The sequence below is a fragment of the Vulpes vulpes genome, chromosome 2 (assembly GCF_048418805.1).
Source record: "Vulpes vulpes isolate BD-2025 chromosome 2, VulVul3, whole genome shotgun sequence".
Taxonomy (NCBI): Eukaryota; Metazoa; Chordata; class Mammalia; order Carnivora; family Canidae; genus Vulpes; species Vulpes vulpes.
Genome location: NC_132781.1, coordinates 81,616,866 through 81,633,571, shown reverse-complemented (window position 1 = coordinate 81,633,571; position 16,706 = coordinate 81,616,866). Strand labels below are relative to the sequence as shown.

General features: G+C 37.4%; 2 protein-coding genes across 2 annotated transcripts in view; both read right to left on the bottom strand.

Moving 5' to 3' along the window:
* Positions 1 to 1,918: 1,918 nt before the first annotated feature.
* Positions 1,919 to 2,278, bottom strand: COX7B2 (cytochrome c oxidase subunit 7B2). The gene has a single exon (XM_072749090.1). It carries the CDS (start codon positions 2,276 to 2,278, stop codon positions 2,036 to 2,038), a length of 243 nt encoding a protein of 80 aa, XP_072605191.1. The 3' UTR covers positions 1,919 to 2,035.
* GABRA4 (gamma-aminobutyric acid type A receptor subunit alpha4) overlaps positions 1,919 to 16,706 on the bottom strand; it is a 216,162-nt gene continuing 201,374 nt past the window's right edge. The window contains exon 10 of the mRNA XM_072749081.1: positions 1,919 to 2,340. The gene's annotated coding sequence lies outside the window, so the exon portion shown is untranslated. The remainder of the gene's footprint in view (positions 2,341 to 16,706) is intronic.

Here is a 16,706-nt window from a genome sequence, read left to right as displayed (position 1 = left end):
TTGCTAAATGCTTTCTTTATCTGTTAGTACCTTGGTACATAATAAAGCAATAACCTTTTAGAGGTGTTAGTTATGGCAACAGCTGGATAACACTACCTTGTCAGGCTGAGGTAATGTCTTCCATGCTCTAAATGACAAACAAATACATAGTTCTATTTTCCCAGAGCTGGGCATTTTAGGCCTGGGAATCAATAGGTAGAGATGAGAGTGGGTCCTATCACAATTACCTCTAGTCTTCCACTAGAGAAATATCCATTTCTATAAATTTGGGGTTTGCTGGTCTAGAAGTCTTTTCTACTAGGGATCACAGCAATGGCTCCATTAAACTGGAAGTTGACAGTGTCACCCTGCCATGGTTTGGAAAGGGATGTTGTATCCTCTTTTAGAAACAGAACCAGCGTACTAGTTTTGTGAGGGAAAGTTGCATTACGTTAGGTAAAAGCATATTTTTGTTATTGTCTTTATTTCAAATACAGGTATGATTAGGAAAGATGCTCTCTTATGTCAAATTGACAAGTGGTGGATTACTTTGGCTTTCTAAGCGTCAGCTTAGCTAGGCTTCAACATTTTTTCCAGATTTCAGAAGTGAGAGATCCTGAGCCAGAGATATCCAGCTAAGTCACACTAAGATTTCTGGCCCACTGTGAGATAATAAATGTTTAATGTTTTAAGCCACTGAACTTTAGGGCAATTTATAAAATAGCAATAGATAACCAATACACTCTCTAATAACCATTGCAAACCCACACTGGTAAACAAATTCATTATTTGCAGACTCATATTCATAATTCAACCAATAATTATTGAAGGTCTAATCTATTAGGCCCTGCTATAGGGACAAAGTCATGAAAAACACAGTTTCCAAACTATGGTTTTATGGAGCTTTGCACACAGACAATAAACAAAATATATCTTATTTCAGATGATGATAATTGCTATGGAGAAAAATAAAGCAAGGAAGCAGGACAAAGCTCGAACTAAGTAGGGGCTGCAATTTTAAAAAGAGTAGTCAGAGGCCTCCTCTGAAAATATGACGTATGAACAAAACCCTGAAAAGTGTGATAAAATTAGTCATACAGGATTTGGAGGAAATACATTCCAAGCAGAGAAAATAGCAAATGGAAAAGTCCTGATGCAGGAGTAAAACTGACCAATGCAGCATCTATGCGGCCTATGTACCTTTTTAACAACTTTGGCTTTAACTTCGGCTTTAATCTGAGAGTTAGGAGTCTCTCGTGTTCTGTCTCCCTTTCTGATACTCCTAACTCTGGGAAACGAACAAGGGGTAGTAGAAAGGGAGGTGGGCGGGCGGTGGGGGTGACTGGGTGATGGGCACTGAGGGGGGCACTTGATGGGATGAGCACTGGGTGTTATTCTATATGTCGGCAAATTGAACACCAATAAAAAATAAATTAAAAAAAAAACTTTGGCTTTAATCTAGAGTGAAATGTGGAGTCGTTGGGTTTTGAAAAGGGGAATGGTATCACTAATGTTTCAGAATGATCATTCTGGTTGCTGTGTTTGAAAAAAACATGTGTGGTGGCACAGAGGGTGCAAGTTTGGGGGGAAGCAGGGAAACTGGTTAGAAAGTTTTTATAATAACCCTAGCGAGAGTATGGTTGATTCAATCATGGTGTGAAAGATTAAGGATGTGAAAAAATAGATTATGAATACGTTTTTTTTATTACGAGTATGTTTTAATGAAAGATTGAATAGAACTTGCCAAAACAATTAAACTAATTTTAAGGTGTGTATGCCCACAGAGGGATACCTAGTAATAAATCATTAAAGCCAGAAAGTACATGGTTTATTAATTCTACTTTGAAATATTTATTATTCTTAATCTCCTATAATCCTATAATCCATACCCACTGCTACTGTCTTGCTTCTAGGCACTATAATGACTATTTTCAATGACTTTTTAAAGGTTTCAAATATATTTTATTTCTTCAATTATGCTATATTTTAATAAGCAGCAGAGTACTTAAATGACAAGTTGATTTTGAAACAATTTTGTATTAAGTAACTTTGATGGTTACTCATCATTCCACTCTTGTGGGGTGACTCTTCCAACTGGAGATAGGTTCCATTCTATCCCAATCTGTGTGGCTGTATACACCCATGCAACAACACAGAAAGCGGTCCCACTGGCTAGTACAGTGTCACCGTATTTGTCATGGAAATCTGGTGAGTGTTTTTTGTGTTTCTGTCTTGACCTAATTGGTTGAATACTTCGAATCTTGAACCTTTTTAGTGCATTTCTGGCCAAGGGAAACATCACGAAAGTATGACAGGACTGCAGTCAACTGCAGCTGTTGGTCTATTTCCTTGCAGGGATACCTGGAAAAACAAAAGATGAGCAATAACATCTGATCTGCATTCAGTTCCTCCCTCAGAATGTTTCATTCACACCACTCCTCAGAGTGACCGGTCATGTTAGCTTCGATGCCATGATGTCTGGATTTGAGTCTCAGCTCTGCTACTGACTAGCTGTACGAACTCGGGCAGTTACTTAACCTCTCCTTGCCTTAGTCTCTTCAATGGCAAACTGAGACAGTAATGCCCAGCAACAAAGGGTGCTCTGTGTGTATAACACCACTCTGGTTAGTCTTAAGGGACCTGCTTCAAGTTAGCTTCAAGTTAGCACACTTGCTTCAAGTTAGCACACTCCTCACTTGCTGACCTAAGGTCTGTGATCTATAACAGAACTAATTTATGTTCTTTGAGATTTGCAGACCATTGGCCTTGAGGAATGAAAGACTAGAACTTTTCCAGGCCACAGATTCCCAACAAGTCTGTCTGAAGCCACCTTGGCTTTCTGATTATTAGCCCAGTAGTTCTTTACCAAAATGTTTTTCTTTTTTAGGTTACACAGACGACTCTACTGACGTCCCTTTGTGCATCTGTAGACCTTGCCTTCTTTTGCAAAGAGAACAGGATACTCCAGCACATCATGAAACAAGAAAGAGAGCCGCTTGCACAACACCCTCTCACTGAGAGAACTTTTATAGCTGGCATCATTGAGTCTGCATGAATCAAGAAAATGTTGAAGGCCGCTGCATTCCCTTGACTAATTAACTACACTAAAACTTTAAAAATCCTTGGGCCAGGCAGAAACCTCAGAGTTGGCTTCTGTACAAGAGTCCACATTCTCCTCAGGTTGCCAGCTTCCGGAATAAAGTTCAAATTTTTTCCAATCAAAACTTGTCTCTTGAGTCATGATCTTTCAGTTGATGGGCAGCCAAATTTGGTTTAGGTAACATGAGAATTACATGCGATAATCCCTAACAACAAAAGTAAGCACCTAGTAAGTAAGTATTATCTATTCTATTTTTCACATAGAGCCAATGGCTTGTTCCCTAGACTTCAAACTCATCAGTATGACCGACAAATGACAATTCACAACATGTCCCACATGTCCAATGACCTAGGACTACTGTAAACTCAGGTTTCAGTCAGAATTATAAGGCATTCAGAGTACATCCTACCTCCTCCTCTTGCTCCTCCCGCCTCCCTTTTGTTTAAGCTCTTTCCTCAAATCCCCCTTCTCCTCCTTTACCTGTAATTCCTGCCTTGCACCTTTCTACAGGTAAAATTCTATTTGCCTTTTAAAACCTAATCTAAATATCACTACTTCTGTGAAATCCTTCCAAATCTCCCTAGGTTGAATAAACCTCCTCTTCTCTGGGCTCCTACATTTCTTACAACCCTGTTTCATAGCATTTAACATGATAATGGCTTTATCATTTTTTAAAATAGACTATTTTTTAAGAACAGTTTTAGATTCACTGTGAAAGTGAGTGGAAAATACAGACTTCCCATATACATGCTGACTCCACACATGTATAGCTTCCTCCTCCGGTAACAGGCAATTAAATGTTACGTTTCTTACAATCAATGAACCTACATAACAGTCCTTTATTATGTATGTCTTTTGCAAATATCTTCTCCCAGCCTGTGGCTTGTCTTGTCATTTTCTTGAGAGATTATATTCTCTTCCAATAGACTGCAAGGTCTTCAAGAGCAAGGGATATTACCCTGCATGCAGAGTAGCTGACACAAAAGTACAGAAAGAAGTTGTTTTTTAAACCAACCTAAAATATAAATGATATTGGTAACCTTAAAACAGTCAAAATGAACACGGAGGACAAGTAAAAAAAAAAAAAAACATGAAATCAAATGTACAGGTTGTAACAGCCCTAATAATTTTATTTTTTTAAACAGTTATATTGAACAAGAGATCTGAAAGCAGAAACACATGGAGTTCTGTCCATTTCTCTTCTTTGTGCGAGCTGTCGAACAGTGCTCAGTCTCTAGCAATGACATATGTTAACTGTGGTCCAAATGCAAGCAACATGGATACAAAAATGCCTGAGGTCAGTACTTGTAAACTTATAACTGTTCAATGAGATTTGCCAACTCAAATGACTTTATTCCCAACTTAGAAAACAAGACCCTAAGGTTCTCTTTTATTTCCTACCAGATGGTAAAGTGGTAGTCTTCATGACTGTGATGAAAGGGACAAAAACAGAACCAAATGCCTTTCTAGAAGAAAGGTTTCAAATATTCAAGGTTTTTTTTTCTTTCCTGTTAATGATGAATCTATCCACCAAAAGTCACTAAGATTTAATTTGAATTGAATTCAGAAAGTAGGCTGAAGGTGAAAAGGGTCAGGGTATGACAGGTGCAGCTTAATTCAATAAAAACCACTTGTGGCACACAGGATGGCAGAAAAAAAAAAGAATAATTGTGGTAAGAGGAATTTTTTGTGGGTTATCTATGCATGCCTGCTACTGTATGACAAAACATTTCATTACTCCTATCCTCAAAATGTGAAGTTGAAATTTACTTTGTCTCTAGTGACACTAATCACATCCCTTTGTAGCCTGATTCATCTTTTGGCTATTCCTTTATCTGTGAATTTTTTTTTTTTCTGTCTAGCCTAAAGTTTCTTGTACCAGTGAGTATCCATTATTAAGAATTTTCTTAGGGTTCCCCGGGTGGCTCAGCAGTTTAGCGCCACCTTCAGCACAGGGCCTGATCCTGGAGACCCGGGATCGAGTCCCACGTCGGGCTCCCTGCATGGAGCCTGCTTCTCTCTCTGCCTGTGTCTCTGCCTCTCTCTCTCTCTCTCTCTCTCTCTCTGTGTGTGTGTGTGTGTGTGTGTGTGTGTGCGTGTGTGTGTCATGAATAAATAAAATCTTTGAGGAAAAAAAATAACTTTCTTTTAGGAAAAAAAAAAGAAGTTTCTTTTAGGAACTCCTGTAGTTTGTAGTTAGCATTTCATCCTATAATAAACAAAATGCAGTCTCTTAGACACCTTTTTTTATATTTCCTTGTCAGCATTAGCTACACCTGTCTCAGTTGCCTTTATATCTACATTATATCAATTTCTGCTTATAAACCACAAGAAGATCTAGGAATCCATGGATTAGAGAAATTTTCCATACTGTTCAATTCCACATAACTTACTTTTATGATAAATTTCACCTAAGCCTCTTTATTACCCAAAGAATTGAAGAAGTAGGGTCTAATATCCATATGAAAGCATAAAAAAAGAAATTCAATGATATAATGCAGGTAAAGAAAATACTTCTCAAAAGTAGATGCTCTCTGATGAAAACAGACCACAAAGAGATGGAACAAGACAGGTTTTTCTAAGTAATAAAGAACACAGTAGAGGTTCTCTCACGCCTGTGGCAATAAAAGAAAAGAAATATGTTCTGAATAAATATAAATAGTTAAAGAGAGTGAAGTATCCCATGAGGATGAAAAGAAAAAATTGATTGTGTCATCTATTTTATACAGCAATGCTGAAACTCAGTTTAGGAAAATAATGAATGCTAGACTTCAATCTAAGTGCAATAAGGAAGTATACATATTTGAAGCTCCAGTGATAACAAAAATAATTTCAAATCACTAAAGTCTATAAAAAGAAGTAAAGCGTAATATATTACTATAGTAGGGAAACTAATATTTAATGAATATATGCCTGTTTGCCAAATATTGTCCCAGAATTTTGCACATCTGCAAAACCGGTGTGCAATGCTGATTATTTATCTCCATTTTGTACCTACGAACAAACGCCAGGTCAAGATGTGAATCCAAGTTCCCAGATTTTAAATCTAGTACATTTTTCAACTATTATTTTTCTTAAAGTATACTCAATTCTGAGTATTGGAAACAAACAAAAGCCCAATGCGGTTACCAGAGGTTACTCTTTAACTGAAACCGGTTCACCCTAGTGACTACTAGTATGTCAGGGTCTGAGCTGGGTGCCAGTGGTACCATGCCCACTCTCGAGAGAGAGAATGAACAGAGCCGCTATTACAAGGGAAGAGACAGGCTAGAGATGAACACAGGGCATCCTTAGTCTACAGGAGGAGTTACATTTCTACCTCAAGTTCTAGAAATGGTTTCAGAGGAAACGACACGCAGGCTAGATCTTGAAGGATGGTTAAGATATAAAAAACAAACCTGGGAGTGTAGGGTGTAGATGAAGTAGCAGAAGTGAAAGCACAGAGGGCTCAAATAGCATGCGGGAAGGACAATCTGGTGAGAGCTCAATAACACTGGGTAATAAGTGAACGCCCACTGATGAGCCTGGAGGGATGAGGAAAGAACAGCAGCACAGTGAGGACTTTACATGCCTGGCTTTGGAACTTAAACTCAATTCAGTAGATCCGTGTTCCTCACTGATGAGAAAAGAGCACTCAAACTCACAGCCTTTTTCTGTGAGTTACCAATGGGAATTCTTAGATCTGTGTTTTTACTCTCACAATATAAAGAAATACAAGACAACAATATTGAGACCTGGATGATGTAGCTTTTCAATTACTGGTGCCTGCGTTTATCTTTGTTCTGCATTTTTTGCTTGTCCTAGTGTACAACATTTATTTATCCTGGGCTAATGTGAAAAGAACGGAGTCAGCTTTTATATTTAAGTAATGTGTTCATGCCAGCAACAAAACAAAGAATTAGACAAATTGAGTCATGCCACAGCTCACTATATGGTACAGACATCTGAAAATAAAAGAACTATGGCCATGGCAAGCACAGTTGCAGATTCTGGACATTATTAATGGGCACATATTGAATTAATATTATAATTTTGAATTTTCTTTGTTGTATAGTTTGGTTCATTTTTAATTTGAAAATGTTTTGGATTCATAGTTGTATTAAAGAGGATAAATTTGGTTTTATGTTTACACATGTATAAGTTATTTTAAAATAATTCAAGACTGTACAAATGATATGAAGGAATTTGTTTTCCCTTTAAAAAGATTCCATATTTAATCCAAGTTTGAGAAACATTCTTAGAGTAGAGACCACTGATGGAATGGGGAAAAAGTATTTTGCAAGGATAATTTGTTAGGTGAAGAATGGGCAGGAAGATGGTGAAAGTGCAGGAAAGGTAGGAGGTTATTTCAGTGTTAGGTGTTTATTTCAGTGGTTCAAGAAAATGATGATGAGGATCTGAATTAAGTTCTGAAAAAGAGATGGAAAGAAACTAGAATTGAGAAAAATTAGAAGAAAATCAGTCTGAGGTGGAAAATAAATTACTCTAAGTAAACTGAGTAAGTCCATTCACTTAACCATTGGTTTATTTTGGACCAAAATTCTGTCTATTTCTGTTAAAAATCAGCAGATATCGACACTATAGCTTGAGCTGACCCCAGGGAATTGGAGTGTGGGTGATTTAGGTACAGAATGCAGCAAGGTCAAAGCGGCCATAATTCTATTCCTTTAGGAATATTTAGGTACACTTTAGGTGTACCTGAATAGGAGGGGGGAGGGTTTCTAAAATGATTTACTGTATGATCTCAAGGAAAAAAAATTAACTTCATCCAATCTAAGTAGAGCATGACATAGACTAATAAATGTCCTGCTTAGCTTTGATATAAGGTTTCTACCTAACGTTAGGGAGAAAATTAGAAACTATGTCCTACTTCTCAAATGTGACTAAATATTATAAGTAAGAATCACACAGAGAGATGATGCTTAAGAAGGGATTAAGTGAATACCAAGGTTCCCCAACCTGGACTCTACTGACATTTTAGTCAAAATAATTCTTTCTCTTAGGGGGATATTCTGTTCATTGCAGTGTGTTTTAGTAGCATCCCTGCCTCTGTATACTACATACCAATAAGTAGTACCATTCTCCCCTTAGTTGTGACACCAAAAATCTATCTCCAGGCATTGTCAGACGTCACAGGGTGAGTAAAATCATCCTTGGTTAAGAACCACTGTTGTATACAAAGCAAAGTGTCTCCTATCACTTCGGCCATAATCCTCTAAATGGCATTATTCTATTCAATACAGAGACTGAAATTCTAAGAAAGTACATTCTCCCATTACCTGCTATAGGCTGCATAAAGATTGCCTATCAACATTTTTTTTCCAAACTAACCTCAAGTTTTAAAATGTGCAGTACACAACTCTGATGAATCAATCTATCTGGGGATCTGCTTGCTCGTCTATAAAATAAGAAAAAAAAAGTGGGATTAATTTGGCTTTTCCCAAACCTGCCTACTGCTAAGAGTCATCCAGAATCTTTGTCACAAAATGTAGGTTCCTAGATTCATGTTGAACTTAACTAACAAAGCATCTAGGGGAGTAGCCTGAGAATCTGTATCTTTTAAAAAAACCTGAGAACTTTTTTAAAAGTTCTCAGAAGAGTCTTGCATCAGACACATTTATGGAACAGCAAATCAGATAATCTCTAAGGTCCTATCCAGCCCTAACACTCTAGACCTTTCCAAAGAGAAAAGCATTTTAGGCAGACCATTTATTCTTTTAGGTCACAGTAGTAATTGAATTCATCACAATGGTAATTTAAAAATCAGCACCTAAGTGACCTGAGTTATAGGGACCCCCTGGGATTAAGTTTGTCAACAGAAACATTTGCCAGCATTTAAAAACATTAAAAGTACTAGTAATACTGGTGTTGTGCCATATAATGAATGATATACTTTCAAAGCTGAGGCTCCTTGACTACATTGCTCAATTGTTAACATCTTTATTTCCACCTCCTTTCATTTCTACTCTTTTTACAGCTTCAGAATATTGACACTCAGTAAGAAACAATAAAAAAGGCAATCTTCTTGAAATGAAAATGCACATAACCTGCAGTGTCTTTTGTTCATTTATGTATTTCTCAGAAGATTATGCTGCTCAAGGAAGGATTAAGTGTACACAGTGCAAAGTGTCTCCCATCATAATTACTTAAGCCTTCAGTCTTTCTGTAACAGGAAATATGGGAACCCTGCAAGCAGCAATGCTGCTGGGAGAAATGCTGAACAATGGTTCTATTCCATATGTAATGGTATCATCTCCTGAGTCACTGAATTGATGGATGGTACAGCCATTTGCTTAAGGCTGTGTTTTATGCCATTTATATTAAGTCTAAAAAGTTACATAAATGGATGTTACCTGAACAAATAGAAAGGTAGAGCATAGTAGTGAGCTGTTATGTGAGGAGGAAGAAGCAACAGAGTGGACACTTGTAAGTTGATGTCCACAAATGACAAACGTTGCCTGAAAGTGAAGGGATATAAGGTATGGACGCTCCCTCATATTCTTCCCACAGTCAAAGTCTCAATAAACCAAATCTATCCTATGTAGAATGCTAAAAGTAATCAATAAAGTCTTTCCTGAGAATAGTCAGTGTTCATTCAAGCAATTCCTTTTATGGACTTGATCACATTAATGTGACTGACTTGTTAAGGACCTATTTATATTTTCTTTAGCCTTCAGTGCTTTCAACTATACTCATTTTACCCCTTTCTGACAGCTGTGTAAGAGGACAAAACAGTAACAGAGAGGTTGAAGGCTTTTCTGCATGCTACACACACTGCTTGCTAGGCAGTGGCATGATTGTGCAAAATTATTGTTTTCCATTAAACTTTCATGAGCCCACCAAATTTCCTCAAGGTGGATGCCCAAGTTCATTTTATATTTTGATCCATTTCAAATACTGGAAATGGGTGACCTTGTTATTTTAGACAATGTATTAAAGGGGCAGCTGTGGTTACTTTCAAAAGATTTTCTTTAACTGCATTCCAGAGTTCATGGATTGTCGCTTAGTCATGTCCTGATAGAAGAGACTATTTCAGTGGACCAACAAGTCAAAACATCTGGATAAATGCACAGCATTTCTCCAACCTCATCTTGGAAAAAGATGGTCATGGTTATGATAAATTCTAGAAACTTTGAAAATTTTATCCAGAAACTGATATGGAGTCACTGAAAGACATTAGGGGTGAATTGCATGGTCAGATTTGTAGCTTAGACATTACTCTAGTACAGGTACGAGGCAAGGTTTGCAACAGAATACTGCAAATGTTCCAATGATTAATGATAAGGACTTGAACTTGGACAGTTCATCCAATTAAGGTCTCAAAATATGCCAGTCTCCTATTTCTGTAGTCATCATATTTCTGTATCTAACCCTCAGCTTTGCAGAGCCAGAACACAATTCTTTGGCACAGGACCTAAAGATGACAGCCTCTGAGGATCTACCTCACGCCACTGGAGATCTCAGAACTTGATGTATAAACTAGACTGTGAAAATTAATTCTTTAACTTCAAAAGAAAAATATTCCATTCCATTGGATGGATCCAGTGAATCATGTATCTCTTAGCGTTACTAGCTTGATGCTGATTTCAATAAAAAGTGACCTTATTATCAATATTCACCAAAAGATGTGCCTATTTTGCTAGTTCTGTTTGATGTTAGTTAGGTGTCACTTTTAAAAAGGGCTTCAAAGTCATCTAAGTTTGGGAAATATGCAGACAACAAAGTCAAATTCTTCTTTATTGAAGTATTTTCTAAACCTCTATTGTGCTAATGGACATGTCTATTCTCTGACAGGGATGGTGCACGGTGCTTTCCAAACTAACTGGACATGCCATGCTTTTTTTTTCTGGAGTGGATCTCTGTATTAGTGTTTTCCAGAACACATTTCAGGAGACAAAAAAGAATGTCTCTGTGTTTTCAATGCTGTTACATCATTGTACTCATTTCTAATAGTTTAATAATTCCAGGAGGCATTTCACAAACCAAATTACTTCCTTGTGGGGACTCTTCACATACGACTGCAGGAGCACAGAGTGCATGGTAAGCCCGGGGTATCTTAACAACACTCACAGTAGCAATTAACTCTAGCCTTCATTATGTGATTCTAACTTCTGCAGTTTTAATATTTGTGTAGATGTTTCCCTCTTCTCCACATCTACCTTTATTCATTAAATGCTCTATGAATAGAAAGACTGCATGATGCTGCACTGGCCATTAGAGTTGCATCCATAAGCCCTCATTGCATACTCTGAAATTTTCATTTAAATCTTGAAATGAAAATGTACAAGCCATCCCTGCAGTTAATCTAAATATCTCACTGATATGTAAAAGTAAAAATTAAAATTTTTAACTTTTAGATGTTAAAGACATTTTGAAACTGAAAGACACATTTAACTGAATATTTCTATTTTTCATGAAAATGGTTCTTAATCTCTAACCTGAAGTTAGGCCAGTAAGGGTCTATTCGAGAAGTTAATTTGGATCAAATGATCCCAAATTCAGACTGGAATAATTAGCACTCCATAATAATCCTTTCTTCCTTGTTTCTGAAATCTCCAGATGTTTTATTTACGACTTGGACTATACTGTCCTCCTAAATTCTGCTCAAAATATATTTGTAAATAAAACCTTTACGAGTAAGGCTTTTGTTCTTGCCATCACCTGGAAACTCACGGAGCATCTGTGGAGAAATTCCATTTGATGAGAAGAGGACTTCACAGCCTTAAAGTAGTACCTATGATGCTTTCCGAGGTGTTTTTGCAGGCCAGTTCTCTCTTCTGGTATATTTTTTTTCTTTTCACTTTCATAAAATTTTTAATATGTTTTTAAAACTTTTAACAAAATGTTGGCACTTTACCTTTTTTTTTGGTCTTCCATTTAGGAACCATTATTTGGAAGTGAGAAAGACTTTGGCCAGAGGGGTGACTCTGGTAAACTGATATTTTTTTCCCTTGTAAATGCCTCAAAAGAAAGTGAGGCAGGATGCACTTTGCCAACCCTTGGGGCAGTGATCCTGCTTTAGTGAACTGCTATCTCATTTTAGTGTTTCTTTTAAGTTCCTGAGGGAAGGACACTAAAGAAGAGGTTACCAATCTAAACACATGCAACAGAAATTCAGAACACAGATTCTTGTTTTGAAATCCTAAGATTTCCGATTAGAATTCTAGTTTCAAAGAGGTTACTTTCAGTTTCTCTCTCATGAATCTAATGGAGTCTAAAATGTCACAGACTAAAAATGACATTCTTAACTAAATTAGCATAATTTAACTATTTGGATATTTGTTAATTGGAAAAGTAAAATTTCTATGCAAATAGGCCATAATTTTGATTACACATACAATTTATACAGCTTACAACCACTGCTGATGATGGAACTGTGGATTTCTTTATAAATGTATTTTGTCACATTTATTAATCCAAATCATAAGATCTAAGTGACAAAGACATCATTAAATCGTCCTTGAATATCTGTAGTAGTCATTTGGTCACTGGACATTCAGGAGTTGATATAAACATATGTTGAAGAACATGGATAGAAATAGGAGGCTAGGGAGGGGATAGTAAATACATAACTCTAGCTACTCCTTTCCCAGATTCATACTCTATTTGAAGGAGAGGTGGAGAACCAAACTCATGAGTGCATTTTTCTAATGCAAACTCATTTTGAAAAAGGCACAAAGGTCTAGATACAGAAATAGGTGAGGGACCGGAAGGAATCCTTTCCCTTCTTAGAATCAGGACATTGACTGAGAACAGAAGACAGATAGCTTCCTAAGAGCAATAGGATGCTGTTAACAGAAGAAGATGGAATACATACTGAATGAGAAATAAATAAGTAAATAAACAAATAGACCACTATACTGGAAAAAAAATTTTGATCCAATCACAGGTCCATCAGGGGTAGAGGGTAAAAGCACAGAGATTCATTCCTTAAACTACGGGGATTCAGTATATGATATTCTCTCTAGTTTCTTCTATCTCTAACATTTTGTTTCTATATTAAAAGCTTCAAATAAATGTGCTGCACAGGCCCAGAAAGTCAAGAGTTAGGAGGAATTACAACTGTGCGAGAATGGGCACATAAATACTCTTCTATTTATTTCTACTCTTCTGGAAGTTGCCCTTTTGAATTTTTTGCATAAGGAAAAGGTCCTCTAGAAAACCTGAATAATACTGAGGTTATTTTTATTTTATTGCTTAACATGATTCAATTGAGCTTCTCTTATGTGATTATAGCCTGCTAAACACTGGAGTTACAAAAAGGATAAAAATGTCCCATTCTTTCAGGAATATTCAGATACTGGAAGAGACAGATAATCATAAGGTTTCAATATGAAAAGTGTTATAACAGGATCACAATACTATGCCATCAAAAATAAGAGGTATCTTTCTCATCTAAAGAGCTCATGAAGAACCTCCTGAATTAATGGTGGATGAGCTAATTTTTTTTTTTTTAGCTAAATTCTTGAATAGGCTTAACCAGATGAAAAGAAAGGAAGTGGAGACATTTATTAATGGCTTTTCTTCAACTACCAACACTAAAACTTAGTTTTCAAATATTTCTCCTCTAAGGTGGCCTACAAGTCCAACTATATATAAATCAAGAGAATCTCCTTTAATGTCCAATTCAAAACAACAGCACATGTAACAGTGGCACATAAGCAGCACACTGAAATAAAACCTCTTCTGGCTTTCTGCCAATTCTATAATACATTTTCATCTTGATTTAACATCATATTGTAATCCTTATAAAAATTTGCTTTTAATGTTACTACAAAATGATAGCAGAAGCCTGAAAGACTTCTTTAAAAACAAATGTAGGCAATTCATAAGACACAAAATAATCAGAGTTAAGATAGTCATAATCCAATTGTGTTCAGAATTAATAATATCCAAGGTGGGGCCATTTTCTGCATTTTCGTCTGAGTTCATGATGTTGCAAGATCACCTATTAACTTTATAATTTACACTAAGGAGACAGAGAATAACTAAGAAAGTTTTGGAATTAATACTGGGAAATAAATAGTAGCCATGCTTCATAAAGGACTGAATTTAAGCCTTAAGTATGCCTTACAACCAATGTCTCATGTTATCAAAGAAACTACAAATGATAATTGTCAAAATACTGGCAAAGTCCAAAAATACTGATACAATATCCAGCAGCTGGATAATTCTGGGAATTCCCTACATATAACATTTATTTGACTGTAGAAGATAGTCCCATAACAACAATGACAACACTTTAAGCCACAACAGCAGTTTATACTGTGTGAACTGTACACAGTGTGGAAGTGTATGGAAGGATACTGCCATATGGCAAAAGAGATCCAAGGAGATTGGGAAGATGATGGAGTGAGAGGACTCTAAACTCATCTCATCCCATGGATACAACTAGACAAACTCATATCAGTGTAAATAACCCAGAAAACCAACTCAAGACTGTGGCAGAACAAATTCCTCAACTAAAGGTAGGGATGAGGCCATAGTAAAAATATAGGAAGGGTGGGGATGCTGGGGGAACAAAATGGACCCTAGCAGTCCACAGAAGAAAGGGAGCCACTGGCATGGAGAAGGGCAAGAAACAGACTATCATCCCAGGGAGCCCATAACATTTGGCTTTGAAAGCAAGACTGAATTTTGTGAGTTCTTATAACCAGTGGGATGTAAAGCCTGGAACTTTAAAAATCATGGGGCTCAGCTTTGGGAGAGTCCTGAGGGCAACAGGAAGCTGAGTTCCCACTCTTAAAGAGATAGTATGACAAAAAGCCCGGGGAGACACGTAGAAGGAGCAGTTTGAAAAACACGTAGGGCATGGGGCAGAGAGAGCTATTTACTCATCTCAGAGCTTGTCCTAGAGACAAGGGAGCTAGAAGGATCCATTTCTCTCCCCTCTCCTCAGTATGAACACAGGGCCACATGATGCAGCAGCAAGGACAGGCACTACTGAATTTGCTTAGACCTGTCCCCTCAGCTTTGGCAGATCTGCCCATTCCAGTCATCTTTGCTTTAGTCCTGGAGCTGTGGTCCTCCCCCAGAAGACCAGCACAAACCTTGCAAACACTTCATCTCCCATGCAGAGCACTTTGTGGGGCCTTGGTGCTAGCAATGGCAGCAGCAGAGTCATAGCCCTGTGGAAGCCTGAGACACACCTTGTTAAAACTGCACACACTCCCCACTAACCCCCCTTATGTAGCCCTGGTCCCTGCAGCTATAGCTGCAGGTTTCATTTTGCAAGTAGACCAGTTTTGAACACTTGTTAAAACTGCATGCTTCACCCCAGCCAGGGACCAAACACTGCCCACAAAAGGCAAAAGAAGTCACTGGAAGCAAATAGAGTGAAAGAAAACGTGGGCAGGACACAAGAGCAGTCCACACAATACATATAGGAGATGCCCCATGAAATGCCAGGTTCTGAGTAACAGGGGACATGCTGCACTGCAGGACACCATAGGACCTCTTCTTCATAAGGCCATTACTTTCAAGAGCAGGAGACATAGCTGACTTCCTAACACAGAGAGTTAGACAAAATGAAGAGACAGAAAAATGTCCCAAAGGAAAAATAGGACAAAACCATAGCAAGAGACCTAAGCAAACAGATATAAGCAATATGCCTGACAGAAAATTTAAAGTAAAGATCAGGGATCCCTGAGTGGCTCAGTGGTTTGGTGCCTGCCTTTGGCCCAGGGCGCCATCCTGGAGTCCCAGGATCGAGTCCCGCATCAGGCTCCTGGCATGGAGCCTGTTTCTCTCTCTGCCTGTATCTCTGTCTCTCTCTCTCTCTATGTCTATCATGAATAAATAAATAAAATCTTTAAAAAAATAAAGATCATAAAGTACTCACTGGACTTGAGAAAAGATTGGAGGACTCAATGAGACCCTTAAGAAAGAGATAAAAAATAATACATCAGAGATAAAGAATGCAATAAGTGAAATTAAAACTACACTAGCTAGAATAAATAGCAGACTAGAGGAAACAGAGGAATGAATTAATAATCTGGAGGACAGAATAACAGAAAATAATCAAGCTGAGTGCTGAAAGAGAAGAATTAGGTAAAAAGAGAATAGACTTAGGGAATCCAGTGACTACATCATTATACTAGCATAATAACACTTGTATTTATAGGGATATGGGAAGAAAAACAGAGAAAAAATTGAGCAGAAAATTTATTTGAAGAAATAATAGTTGAGAACTTCCCAAAATCTGGGGAAGGAAATAGATATCCAGACCCAGAAGGCACAGAGATTCCCCCAATAACATCAACCCAGTGAGGTCCATACCAAGACACATAGTAATTAAAATGGCAAAAAAATGAGTGATAGAGAATTTTAAAAGCAGCAATAGAAAAGCAGGTAGTTACATATAAGGAAAACCCCATAAAGCTATCAGTGGGTTTTTCAGCAGAGACTCGGCAAGCCAGAAGGGAATGCCATGATATATCCAAAATTCTAAAAGGAAAAAATGTGCAGCCAAGAATACTCCGTTCAGCATAGCTATCATTCAGAACACAAGGAGAGATAAAGAGTTTCTCAGGCAAACAAAAGCTAAAGGAGTTCATGACCACTAACCCAACCCAAGAATAAATGTTAAAGGGGACTTTTTGAGTAGAAAGGAATGACCACTAGTAAG

Excerpts from the sequence above, each read along its gene's own strand:
- COX7B2 (XM_072749090.1), bottom strand. The coding sequence starts at position 2,278 with ATGTTTCCCTTGGCCAGAAATGCACTAAAAAGGTTCAAGATTCGAAGT.